Source organism: Tyto alba, unplaced genomic scaffold (genome assembly GCF_018691265.1).
Source record: "Tyto alba isolate M040663 unplaced genomic scaffold, T.alba_DEE_v4.0 Super-Scaffold_33, whole genome shotgun sequence".
Classification (NCBI taxonomy): domain Eukaryota; kingdom Metazoa; phylum Chordata; class Aves; order Strigiformes; family Tytonidae; genus Tyto; species Tyto alba.
The window spans coordinates 16987179-16999558 of NW_024881308.1; the positions used below are offsets into that span (position 1 = coordinate 16987179).

Sequence of the window (12380 nt, forward strand, 5' to 3'; positions counted from 1 at the left end):
TTCATGACTGTTTGCTTTTTGTCTGGAATGGAGGGAGGTGGAGAGAGGGTTGGCAGTGAGGCCGGTCATGAGGGTGCTGCTGACAAAGTGAAAGGATACGGACTTTACACGGTAAAAAGCTGGAAACTGCAGCAGCATAGCAGTGGACACAAGTATCTGTGAAACACGATGCCTGCAGCTTCAACTCGATGGACCGACTGGGGAGGGTGAGGGGAGAATGCAGATGACGCATTTGATTTTTAAAAAAGTGGATCGTGTTGACAGAAACTCTATCTTGATTAAGGGCGGTAGGAAAGCATTCGATTCCTGCCGTGTCTTGAGCTCGGTTACAGTTGGTTTTGGCTCCAGTTCTTCTGTTTGCCTTCTTTGGGTCCTACCATGACATCTTCACGGTCGTGTCGCTGATGCTTCACTACTGACATGTTCCCCTGAACCATTGCAATTCTGTGCTGGGGAACTGAAGGCTTCTCGGCGCAGCCGTCTTCAGGGGGGAGAGCTGGTGACTTGCTCTTGAACATTTTCTTATTTACGGAGCGTACTGTCTGGGCTGAACTATGTGTGGTCTGCCTAGACAGATGGTTTAGGTCTGAGACTTTGTGGATTAAGAATATGCTGCTTTAGAGTTGATTGGACTCATAAAAACAAAGTTCAGGTGATTTCCTTCGGGAGTGTTTTATAACACATCCTCATGGGCTTTGCCTTGCAGCTGTGTGAGACATCATGAAAGCATGAAAACACCTTTGCGAAAAGGTTTTATTACAGTTTAAGGGTTTATAACTTTGTTGCTGGCTTTATTCCTGTTGGGTTGAGTTTAATATCACCTGTTGACACAGGGACTCCTCCTGCTGTCAGTGCTCCACTAATTAACTGCAGGGACTGTTCGTGACATGGTCACAGTCTTTGGTTTGTTTATAGCCTGGCCAGTGTCAGGGTAGTGCCATGGAATGCAGCAAGGGCCCTACGCTGCCCTTCTTCCTGCTTTTGGCCAGTAACAATACTCTACAGAATTCTCTTGTTGCTTTGAAAATCAATTTACTCTATAGAAGAGCATGTTTGTGTTGCTAGTTCTTGGTTGTAGCCCCTCAGAGGGAGAAAGGCTGTGCTTTGCAGTGCTCTGGAGGCAACCTCATCTTGCTTCATAAATCTGTGCCCGGGTAAGGGTAAGGACTCTGCTTTGCTGTGTATGGTGAGGGAGGGAAGGGCAAATCAGTCGCTCTCCGGAAAAACTTTGTGCTTCCTTTTGAAAAACACAATCCCAGCACCTACAGGTACAAAGAAAACCTTAAGAACTTGATTCTTCTTGATGGCTTTGAACCTGCAAATGTCCACAGTGGTAAAATCCCCTTAGCTTTTTTAATCGACAGTAGAATAAAAAAAACCTGCGTTGCTTATGAAGCATTCTGGCCAAAGGCTGTGAATTACACGACAGGAAAATGTACCAAAGGCTGTGCCAGCGCCCATCTCTAGAAACAGGGGGGAGGAGGAAGAGAGGGGGAGAATAGTTTAGCTGACACCTGCGTTGGGTTTGGTGTAACAGGTCACCGATGCTTGTTGTCTAAAGGACCATAGCGGTGCAAGCGGAGGACTCGGGGGCAGCGTGAAGGTGAAGATGTCTCGCCCAGAATCTCGCTATTCCTTTGACGTCCCAAACCCTTGCATCAACTTTGCGACTCTGAGCGACGATGATGTACACAATGCAGACTCCTGGTTTGGTAAGCTGCATCAACTCCTTGCTTTGTTTTCTCTTTGGCTGAGGGCTTGGTGTGATGCTTGGTTTGGGCTTGGCTTCTGTGCCAGTGGCTTAGCCATGTTGTTAACTGCATCATTCACTGTGCATGGGGTTTTTTGGTTTTGCATTTAAACTTTGTCATCTCTAACTTGACAGATTGCTTTATTAACATCATAAGAAGATTCTGAGGTATTGTTTAATATTCCTAACGTATGTATAGTGAAAGTCTCTCTTTCCTTACAGACCAGAAAGCCAATCTGGAGAATGTCCCTCCTGAAGAAAATCTGGCAAAGATCTCACAGAACAGCCCTGCTTTTTCAAAGCCTGACATTATCCTGTCTTCTGTCACATCACAAGAAATAACAATGAGTAAGCTGATGTGGTATGGGTGGGAGAAAATAAATTTTATGTGCTTTTCACTGGCAAAATGAAAAGGCCTCTGTCTGGGTTTTGTGGGGCCATCTTCATATATTGTTGTCTAGTAAGGTCTCATGTGGTTTCACTTTCCCATTCTTCTGTGCCTCTGTGTGTGTGTATATATGTGTGTATATATATATATGAGTTGACCTTTGTCACTGTTCTCAGGTGAAAGCCATGCTGAAGAGGACGGTGAAGCAGAAAGTGTGCAGGCCAGCGTGGTTCCTCAGAATATTGTTGGATCCCTGACGAGCTGGAGAGCTGCTGCTCCTGCAGAGGCCTCTCAGAGGTGAAATACTTTTATTCAGTTTGTGTGAAGATTGATGGCGGTGTAATTAAGCAGGTCTTTGCTCTCAGGATCTGCAGTTCTTGGGCCATCCTATGGCTCTGAAGTTCTCCAGCACAGAGATTGTGTATGGGGACAGCTGATCTGCTTGCTAAGCTGGAGGGACAATCTCTAGGGCTGGACATGTAACACAGTGTCTCACATATTTGTCAAATGAGGCTTGGTAGCATTAGGAGCTTCTGGAATGTGAGGATATCTGAAATGGCTTATAAAATGTCTTTGTTTATATCTGTCTGAGTTGGGCAGAACTCATTCTTGCTACGAATTCAAGGGGCTTGGTATGCTTGCATGTATCAAAGAATATTAAGTTTATGGATTGTTAAACTTCAATAATTCATGCTGCATTTGGATTGTTGCGTTAAACACACAATTTGCATGGGGGCATGTGGGTGTTAGGTGATGCCCTGACATAAAGAGTGTTCTACAGATCATGTATCTTCTTTCTCAGAGCTGTAGGGAAGCTAATGTCCCTTTTCTGTTCTGCTCTAGAGCGGGTAGAAGACAGGCTACAATGCAGAGAAAAACACACCAACGCAAACAGCCGGCTAGAATCAAAGTGGAGAGAAATGCTAATGCCTTGGTTAATAAGGAAGAGGTTCCACCCCTGAAAAAAATGAGAATGTATGTCATCAAAGTCCTGTTTGGGGCTGGGAAGGGGGATACAACTGTTTCTTTGGAAAGTATTTCCACATGGCCAAGAGGGTTACCACAGGAAGGTTAAGGGGAGGTGACCAAAACCTGATTCCTGATACTGGTTTCATGAACAAGAAGAAATGTCCGTAAGTCCTGTAGGTAACGCTCTATTTGAAGGTGGAGGTATGAATGAAATTAGCTTGTGTTTCTTAAGCTTCTTACTCCATACTCAGTGTCTGTCAGCCACCTTTTAATTTGGCTTAACTGGTCCATCGGGAAGTCATCAGGCAGTCCTAAGCTATGAAAGAGCTGCAGCTAAAGTATCTCTCAAATTAGTTTAACAGCTAAGATATCATATGGTGATAAGCTTGAAGTCAGGAAATTGAAGCCCGATCTTTTGAGCGCTGCTGTACCTAGCTGAACTACAGTACACCTACCTCCTCAAGAAAAGCCTTAGTTCCAAAAACTCAGTAATTCATCTTTCCTTCTACAGCCTTAGAGTACCGGGGAAAATTAGACGATCTGGGCCTGTGGTGAGGTAAGGCCAGTCTGGCATACCTCTGAACTCACCAGGTGTTGGGGTGTTGTGCATGGTGGTGAGAGCTGCGGCTGACCCTTCATTTAGAGCACAGTTAATTGGAGTGGTTTGCTGTAACAACTTGTTCCCCTAGTTCTGGCAGCAGAGAGAAGCGGAGAGAAGTAGCCACAAAGCCTGAGCCCCTGCAGAATCCTGACCTCTCCCCAGGGAGAGGGAAAAGCAAGCTGACCACCCCCTCCACACCAACAATGTTAAAGTAGGTAGCTTTCTTGTGCCTTGTCTTTGCTCATCACTGTTGATTCAGGCGATAGCCCTGGCTAGAGTGTTTTCAAGTTCAACTTAGCACGTGGTGGTATCACATTTAGTAAACACCAGATCAAGACAACATTATTAGGATGAAATGTACTTCACCAACTGCAAAGGAAAGCTTTTGCTTTCAATTTGAGGAAAAAGTTGGTTTTTTGCTAATGGATGAAGCACGCATACAGCAAATGGGCATGCAGGATAGCAGTTAGCTGCAAGCTGTCTTGAGCAAACAAAATCCGAACAGATCTTTTCTAAAGAATATACTTTTTATAATGAATGGTGCTTCTGCAGTGAGGTCAGAGATAAGCGTGTTCCTTAGCACTAACACCGTGCTGTGAAGCACGAAGGCATATCTCAGTCTTTAATGTGCTTCTGCAGGAGGACCAATCTTTCCAGCAAGCTGAAGAGTACAGAGGAGCAGGAGCTGGAAAAGATGCAGCAGTTGCAGCGGGAGGTTATGGAGCTGCGGAGGAAGAATGAGGAGTCTCTGAAAGCAGCTATTGCTGGAGCAGGTGGGCTCTAGCTGAATTGCAAGTTGAAGCTGTACTGGGCTCAGCTGGAGAGTGCTGCATAGAGCTGTACAAATATCTTTAAAAACAAACATTTTAGATTTTGTAGGAAGTATTAGGATTAGGTGGCTTTTAATGTAGATCAGCCCCTAAACTGCCTGGGAACAAGTTTGGTTTTTGTCATGTTTTGAAAGGCTGATGAGTTCCCTAAAAACTGTTCAAGTTATTAGAAAGTAAATGCCTTTCCCCTGCCCACCCAAAAGTCTTCCAGACCTTACATGCTCTTTTTCTTTTAGGACAACCTATGAAGAGAAGTGTTGATCAAGTAACAAAACCAGTTGAGTTCCACTTCTGCACAGACAATAGAATTAAACAGCATGTGGAAAGCCAGCCCGTGAATGAGTACAAGGAACTGGATTTTGCAGCAGTACTGAGGAAGCATCCTCCTTCTCCGGTGAGAACCAGCATATTGCCAGCAGTCAGCTGGCTGATTCTTGACATCACTTTCTTTTTGCTTTTGCAACACACGTGCTGCTGGTAACCAGCCAAGAGGGTTACCACAGGAGAGGCGAGCGTTGTGCAGATGTAACTGTTGCCTCACTGTGTGTCATTACTGCCACAAGATTCTAAAGGGCCTTTTTGGAAAAAGGGGCCCTTTAATATTACATTTTTCAGTCATTACGCTTCATGCTTTAATATTCCATTTCATACAGTTTCCCAATCTGACTAGCTTGTGCATGTTCAGATAGCTAAGACTTACCTCTAATGTTAAGTGTTATCCCCTTTTCAAAAAGAAGTGACAGATACTGTGAATCAGTGGGGGAAGGAAATGTCATCGAAGCAGCCTGTGTTAAATGGCCGTAATGACTGTGGCTTTTTCTCTCCAGGTGCGAATGCCAAAGGGCACCACTGTCCCCAAACCTTTCAATCTGTCCCAGGGAAACAAAAGAAAACTCGAAGAAACCACATCAGAATATGTGTCCCTTGCTGAGCAGGTAGAAGCATTCCAAAAACGTACACCCTCTCGTTACCACCTGAGGAGCAGGAAATCTGAAGAAGGTGAGCAGTCCTGGCTGTGTCCAGCCAGGAGGCTGTGCACAGGAGGCGGTGGTAGAGCAAGAACCACGCTTTGATTACTGAGCAAGCAGTCTGTGTCTGTTGCAGGCCTGGCCATTAACTGCTGGTCTCTGTGACTTGAATTTATAGGCCATGTTCCAGGAAAGTTGGTGAAGGCTCGGCTTACACACCCTAAAACACCAGTGCTTCTAACAAAGCAGCGCTTCAGGCCGGTCACCTGCAAAACTACAGCAGAGTTAGAAGCAGAGGAAATTGAGAAGATTCAACAGTAAGTAAAGGTTTACTCTAGTCCTTCCAGAGGGAATTGTACTGCACTGGAAATATGTTTCAGCTGCCGAAATATCTCTTTGTCAGGAACACCCTTTTTGCATAAGAGAATAAGTAGCATAAAAACATTCTAGCTTGTGCATGATCCTATGGCTATGACTGCAAGGACGTGAGAAGCAGCCAACTCACTTTGAAGAAAGTGCTCTTAGGAGAGCTGATCTTGGGTTGAGTACAGCTTACGATTAGTCAAGCAAACCCAGTATAGCAGTACAGTCTGCGTACAAAAGTCCTGTAGAGAAAGTTTTGGGTTTCCAAGACAGCAATCCATAAGACATTCCTTAACATCTTGCTGTTTCAGAAGCAAAGGAGGAGTTGAGGTGCTATAACTATAGCTGCACAGGATGTAATGTGTGTGGCACAACTGCTTCTGTACCTGACCCTTGCTCTTCTATGCTCTGAGAGGAGCCATTTGCTAGAAGCTGCATCTTGCCATGTACAGTATGTTGGTGACTATCTCCACCTTTCCTGCGTAGGTACAAATTCAAAGCACGAGAACTTGATCACAAAATCTTTGAGGGTGGACCACTCCTGCCCAAGAAGCCCCCTGTGAAGAAACTGACGCAACCCATTGGCTTTGAGCTAGAAGTAGAAAAAAGGATTCAGGAGCGTGAGAATAAGCAGCAGCAGGAGGAGGAGCACTTTGAATTCCGTTCCAGGCCATGTCCAACGAAAATCCTGGAGGACGTTGTGGTAAGAAGTTTAGTAATACTCAAACCTGGGAACTAGGACTGAGGTGGCAGTTAGCTTCAAAATACCTGTAGCTATGTTGCATTATGTATTTAATAATCTTCAGTAAACACTGTCTGTCATCAGGAACTGCAATGAGTACGTACTGTGCTAGGTCAGGTTGTTTGTCTGTGGTGCTTTTTCTTGGCCTTAAGCTTGGGTAACTCCTTACTGGCTCTTCCGAACAGGGTGTTCCAGAGAAGAAAGTGCTTCCTGTTACAGTCCCCAAGTCTCCAGTCTTCACCTTGAAAAGCAGAACCCGAATGCCTAGCAGAGGTGAAGAAAAGGTAACTGTTGTGAATGGGCTGTGGTCAAGCCATCTGGTCCCACCACAGGGACTGCCTTGGCCAGCCTGCCGTACCTCCGCCGGTTGGGTGTGATGCTTTGGTTGCATTAGCCCCTTCCCTCCTGTTCCTGCAGTGGTCATCTTTCTCTGGGCCATTCCCTTCTAACGATCTAGTTGCTGCTACTCATTTTACAGAAGCTGAATTCTCCTACAAAATGAAATAACCCCATTTAAACATGAGGGCACTGACTATGGTTTTGGAGGTGTTGCTGCTATGAATGAGGGGAGTAAACTGCTTAGATTTCTAAAGGGCATTGCCCTTCCCTATTCTTTTATTGAGAAGGGCAGGCATTGCACGTGACCTTTCTTCTCCCTGCAGTCATGCTAGGTCCCTGGAGGTGGGGAGCGGCATTCAGAATGTCTCATGTCCTCCTTCCTTTCCCTCCTGTGAAGAGGACATTAAAAAAACTATAGTCTAATTTGGATGAGTACTAGGAGCTGATAGTGGTTTGGGAGGAGGAAGAACTTGCCAGGGGTTCAGGATGCCTGTAAATTGGTTCTCTTTGGATTACTAATTTTTGCAGTGTCCAGAATGTTTGCTTGAAGCTGTTGTGACCCTTATTAAAGGAACTGTAGTATTTATTAAAGGAACTCTAATATTCATGGCTTTGGCAGGAGTTGTAGTCTCTCTACAAAAATCAGGTGCTGTGTCAGGTCCTAACACTAATATCCCTTTAGGAAAAAGAGGAGGTGCCTGTGATCAAAGCTAACCCTATGCCACATTATGGAGTGCCCTTCAAACCTAAAATGCCAGAACAGAGGCATGTGGAAGTTTGCCCCTTCTCTTTTGATGCCCGTGACAGAGAGCGGCAAATACAGAAAGAGAAAAAAATAGAAGAATTGCAGAAGGAAGAGGTAAGAACTAAAAGCTACCTCGAATTCCATTCCTTAAATAAAAAGGGTGTGGCAGGACTTGCCTCTTGCTGTTGGCTGTTACTTCCAAAACTTCATGCCTTTGAGGAAAGGGCAAGAAATATTTCAAATTGTTTCTTTCAGGTGCCAAAGTTCAAAGCACTACCTCTGCCTTACTTTGACCACGTTAAGCTGCCAGAAAAGAAGGTCAAAACCACAACCCAGCCCGAACCGTTCAATCTGCAGATTGATGAACGGGGAGCTGCCAAGCTACAGAGCTGGAAACAGCAGGTAGGCTGAAAAGAGTAATGGGTATGACCAGGCTTAAAGCAGCTGGGGGAGTTGTGATTAGCTCAGGCAGGACACTTTCTGAAGTGGACTCAGGATCTGAGTTTGAGCAGTGGGTTATCCCATTGTTGGCAGGAGGCTTGGGCGATGGGTAAGGATTGGTGGATTGCTGGGTTTTTTTCTCCCTTTATGGTAAGTGATGGGATTTACCACAACTGCATGACCAGCTGTGGGGTATTTTCTAAGCAGCAACTAGGTGCAGCTGTATCCCTTTGACCATCTCTGTGCTTGGGGATTGACTGACACACAAATACTACACTGCTTTTCTCATGTGAAGTCTACAGTGGACACCTGAGACTTTGTTTAGGCTCTTTTTGGCAAAAGTAACTGGCAGGCGACAAGTGACACAATTTTTTGGCTTTAATAGGATTTTTCTATGCAAATGATTTGATCTAAGTCAGCCTGGCTTTTCTGGCTTTGGGAGTGCTGAAGTCTGGGCAGGGGGAAATGGTCTTTTTGTTATGCCTGGCACTTGATGGGCTCTCTTCTCTTGCAGCTTGAAGAAGACCTGAAAAGGCAGAAAGAGGCAGCATGTTTTAAAGCTCGTCCCAACACAGTGGTGTACCAGGAGCCTTTTGTGCCCAAAAAGGAATATAAGCTGTTATCAGGTAGAGTTAAAAGTACTTGCTACACAGGGTTGGCTGATAACTCAGAACCGAGGCAATTAAATGATGTTTAGACTGGCTGTTGCCTCTTCTTTATCACCACAGCCAATAGTGAGTGCCTTGCACTTAATCAACTAATTCCCTAACAGCTTGTGTCTCCAGGGAGCGGGGGAGTTTCCTCTCTGCCCCCCTGCCCTGCCGTGGCAGCTGTATTTAACAGCTATGCCACAATTGGGGGTTGATTGATGTGTGCCAGCTCGGGGTAAGGGTAAATAGCATGCCCCGAGCTCCCTGTGGAGGCAGCTGGCATTTCTGCAGCAGCTGCCAGTCTCTTCCTCCCGTTTCTAATGAGATGAAGGCATCTACAGCTTCGGGTAGACTAAGCTTTCTAGGGTATAGAACCAGCCAAAAACTTGCTTGTACTAACAATTGTGTGCTTGCTCCCTCCGAGGAGAACACCTGTGTTGGGGTAACGTCTGCATTAGCACTGCTCACGTTTGGGTGTAAGGCTTTCTCTTTTCCTGAAGCCTGGAGGTATCTACTAACTACCCCTGCGAGGTGAAGCGCTCCAGACGGACGCTTCCATTTGACTCTCTTACTGCTCTGCTTTACCTGGCTGTCTTTGCACCAATGTTATTTCCTCTATTTCTAAACTTAGAGAGCCTTTCTGGTTCTGTAGTTCCTGAAAACTTTGAGCTGGCAACGGAAAAAAGAGCTAAAGAGAGGCAAGAATTTGAAAAACGATTGGCAGAAATAGAAGCCGTAAAGGAGAGGAATCAAGAACAGGTCAGACAGAAACAGGAGGAGCGTGAAAAGGAAGAAGTTGCAAAGCTGAGACAAGAAATGGTAAGCGAGCTATTTCTGAACAAGGGCTGTAAAGTAACCTAAAGGGATATGTGAATATACTAAATGAGCTAACGTCAGTGTTGAGCTGCATTAAGACTGTCTTTTCAAGTTTCCATGTTGCAAACTGACTTGCTAATTTTACAACTGATCTTAAAAAGAAAAAAAAAAAAACCAAACAAAAAACCTCACAACCCACCCCCCCCCCCAAAAAGAACCAAAAACCAACAAAAAACCCCAACCCAAACAAAAAACAACCAAACTCGGAAACCAAAACCAAAACCCAAACAAAAAAGGCAGCTCTGAGATGTCTGATCTTTGGAGCTGCACACGTGTAGTCGTTGGAGTAGAATGATCTCTGTGAAATCCACAGCCCCAAAGCGTGCTGCGCGTGTTCCCGCTGCCTTGCTCCAATGCCTCAGGCAGTGTTGGTGGTCTTGTACCCAGATGCCTGCCTTCATCTCACCGATGGCTCACCTGTGATTTTCAGCTTGACCAGAACTGCAACTGTTTGCTTCATTTTGTCCTTCTTTTTTTTTTTTTTTTTTTACAGGTTCACAAAGCAAACCCAATACGTAGATACCGCAGCGTAGAAGTGAAGTCCAGTGACCAGCCATTGACTGTGCCAAAGTCTCCCAACTTCTCGGATAGATTCCGGTGCTGATATACATCCACATGATAGTAGGAGGGAGATCCCATCCCTTTCCACCCTCTTGGTAGGCAGAGAGGAAACTTTTTTTTAAGTGGCTGCTCAGTCTTAATTCCTGCACTTAGTTCCATTATTTTGAGTAGTTTAACTCCACATGAGGCAGGTGGCTGAGGCACAGCATACAGGCAGTGCCATACAGTCTCTATGGCCTTGCTTCACATCTAGACATCTTCTCTGAAAACTAAACCAGGTTTTGATATTGTATACAAATATTGTGTACCTGAACTAAATAAAAATTCCTAATCTGATAGCTGTCTCTTGCTAGTGGGCCGCATTCCTCCTCTGCGGAAGGGCGCTCGAGCATACCAGGATGTGTGTGTCTGGAAGGAGCTGCCTTGTCTTTGTACACCTGAGTTTTGGTTTCAAGTGTGTTTCTTAAGCTTCTAGTCTGTATTAAGCTCGAGTTGTGTTAAGTAATGTGAGGCTTCTGCAAGCCAGCATATTGCAGGTCTGACATTTCTTGTTGATGTTTAGATGAGTGCTAATATGAATCTTGCCTACACTTTTTAAAGTAGCTCCCTGTGTATATTAGAGCATTAAACCTTCTGCTGTTTTATAGCTGAGGTCATTCTATTTGGGGAACCACTTAACTGCCAAGTGACTTGCTGTAAGCTGCCTCCCTGGCTCCTGCCAGCGCAGTTCTCTTGGCCAAAGACTCATCGTCTCCAAGCCAGCCTAGCGCAGCTAGCAGAACTAAATATAGACCAAGCACTCGAATGTGCTGGAGGACAAAACTTCCACCATTGTGAAGAGAATCAAATTGAGATTAAAATTTACTAAGACTGATATGATTCCTTACCTTAGCATTGTGATATGATTCCTAACCTCCTAAGACTGTGTTTTAGGCCTTTCCTTGGACTTGTCCTAACGAGAAAGATGACTCCAAAAGGCCGTGTGAGGGCCAGAAGGGCTTAGGGATACAACTACACCCCAGCGATGCTCTGGGATGCGACTGCTGCCTGCTGACATGTCTGTTGCTGTTACCTGTTCTGGTAACTCAGGTGATCCTCCGGTGCCGTTTCCTGACCCGCAAAGGGACTGGCAAAAAACGGCTGGTGCGGCAGACGCCCGGTGTGAGGCTGTTGGCAGAAAGGATGAGAGCGAGGTCTCTAGTTCAGGCTTGGAAATGCTTAAAGCTCTCGGGGCAGGCTTGGCTTCTCAGGGCTGTAAGACACAGAGGCTTTGCCTCTCCCGTGTTTATGGGTTTCTTACCTTTATCGCTTGCTGGAACTGGTGTGAGCTGGGCTGCTCACTGCTGTTGTGCCGTTCTGAACAGAGGAAAAACATGGGAAATGGGATTAATTAATAGTAGGACAAACTGTTTCTTGTTTGAGCGTTAGGGCAAACATTTGCTTTCATTTCCTCTGAATTTGGATACCGTTGAAGTAGTCTTAAGAGTGTGCGGCCTTTTATTCAGATTTTCATTTGGGTGGAGAAGAGAGTGAGTTCAAACCTGTTGGGTGTCGGGCTCCAGCCGAGGGGTATGGTGAGGGACTATCTCACCCTTGCCAAAGCATTTCAAGCAACTGCTAGTGGTTTACTCCTAATCTGAGAGGTGTCAGAGAGTCCTCAGAGAGCTACATTCAGAGATAAACACGTATTGTACCTGAGGATGATGTTTCTGCAGGAATTCTGAAAGTGCCGTGCTCAAGGGATATCCTAACAGAACAGCAGCTGCAGCCAGCGGTGAGCAAGCGTTTTGTGTGGGTGTACTGAACTTTGGTGCTTGGAAGAGCAACAGCCTCAAACTTCTACTCTGCTTGGATTAAAAAAGAAAAATCACCCGCACTGAAACATAAGGATTATTTAAAAAAAAAACTAAAGGTATTGTGCAGTTAGTAACGGAGGAACTGGAGGACAAGGGCTCCATTTTGCCAAAGCTTCAGCTTTTCCTTTCTCTTGAGGATCGTTATGTGGCTGTGGCAGAGCTGGGCCCGAAAGGTTGACCCAGTCACACGTAGGATGGCTCCGGCCGCGCTGGGCTGCCTTTGCTGACAGCCCCGTGTCGCTGAGCTGAGCGTAACGGGGGGGCCATCAGCAGCAACAGCCTGCCCCAAAAACCTGCTTGT

At 45.5% G+C, this 12380-nt stretch overlaps 1 protein-coding gene across 6 annotated transcripts in view; it reads left to right on the forward strand.

The window, feature by feature from the left end:
* TPX2 (TPX2 microtubule nucleation factor) overlaps positions 1-10559 on the forward strand; it is a 16028-nt gene extending 5469 nt beyond the window's left edge. For 3 of the 6 annotated variants that reach the window (XM_042800958.1, XM_042800956.1, XM_032997885.2), the window contains exons 2-17: positions 1562-1712; positions 1973-2098; positions 2315-2435; positions 2982-3113; positions 3797-3919; positions 4348-4481; positions 4775-4932; positions 5366-5537; positions 5685-5823; positions 6356-6572; positions 6797-6895; positions 7633-7809; positions 7951-8097; positions 8651-8762; positions 9418-9605; positions 10156-10559. In XM_042800958.1, coding sequence (XP_042656892.1) covers positions 1610-1712; positions 1973-2098; positions 2315-2435; positions 2982-3113; positions 3797-3919; positions 4348-4481; positions 4775-4932; positions 5366-5537; positions 5685-5823; positions 6356-6572; positions 6797-6895; positions 7633-7809; positions 7951-8097; positions 8651-8762; positions 9418-9605; positions 10156-10266 — 2259 coding nt within the window. In that variant the 5' untranslated portion in view covers positions 1562-1609 and the 3' untranslated portion in view covers positions 10267-10559. Of the gene's footprint in view, positions 1-1537; positions 1713-1972; positions 2099-2314; positions 2436-2981; positions 3114-3796; positions 3920-4347; positions 4482-4774; positions 4933-5365; positions 5538-5684; positions 5824-6355; positions 6573-6796; positions 6896-7632; positions 7810-7950; positions 8098-8650; positions 8763-9417; positions 9606-10155 lie in introns of those variants that run through there. The other 3 variants (XM_042800955.1, XM_042800957.1, XM_042800954.1) reach the window with 2 other exon arrangements.
* The last annotated feature ends 1821 nt before the right edge of the window (positions 10560-12380 follow it).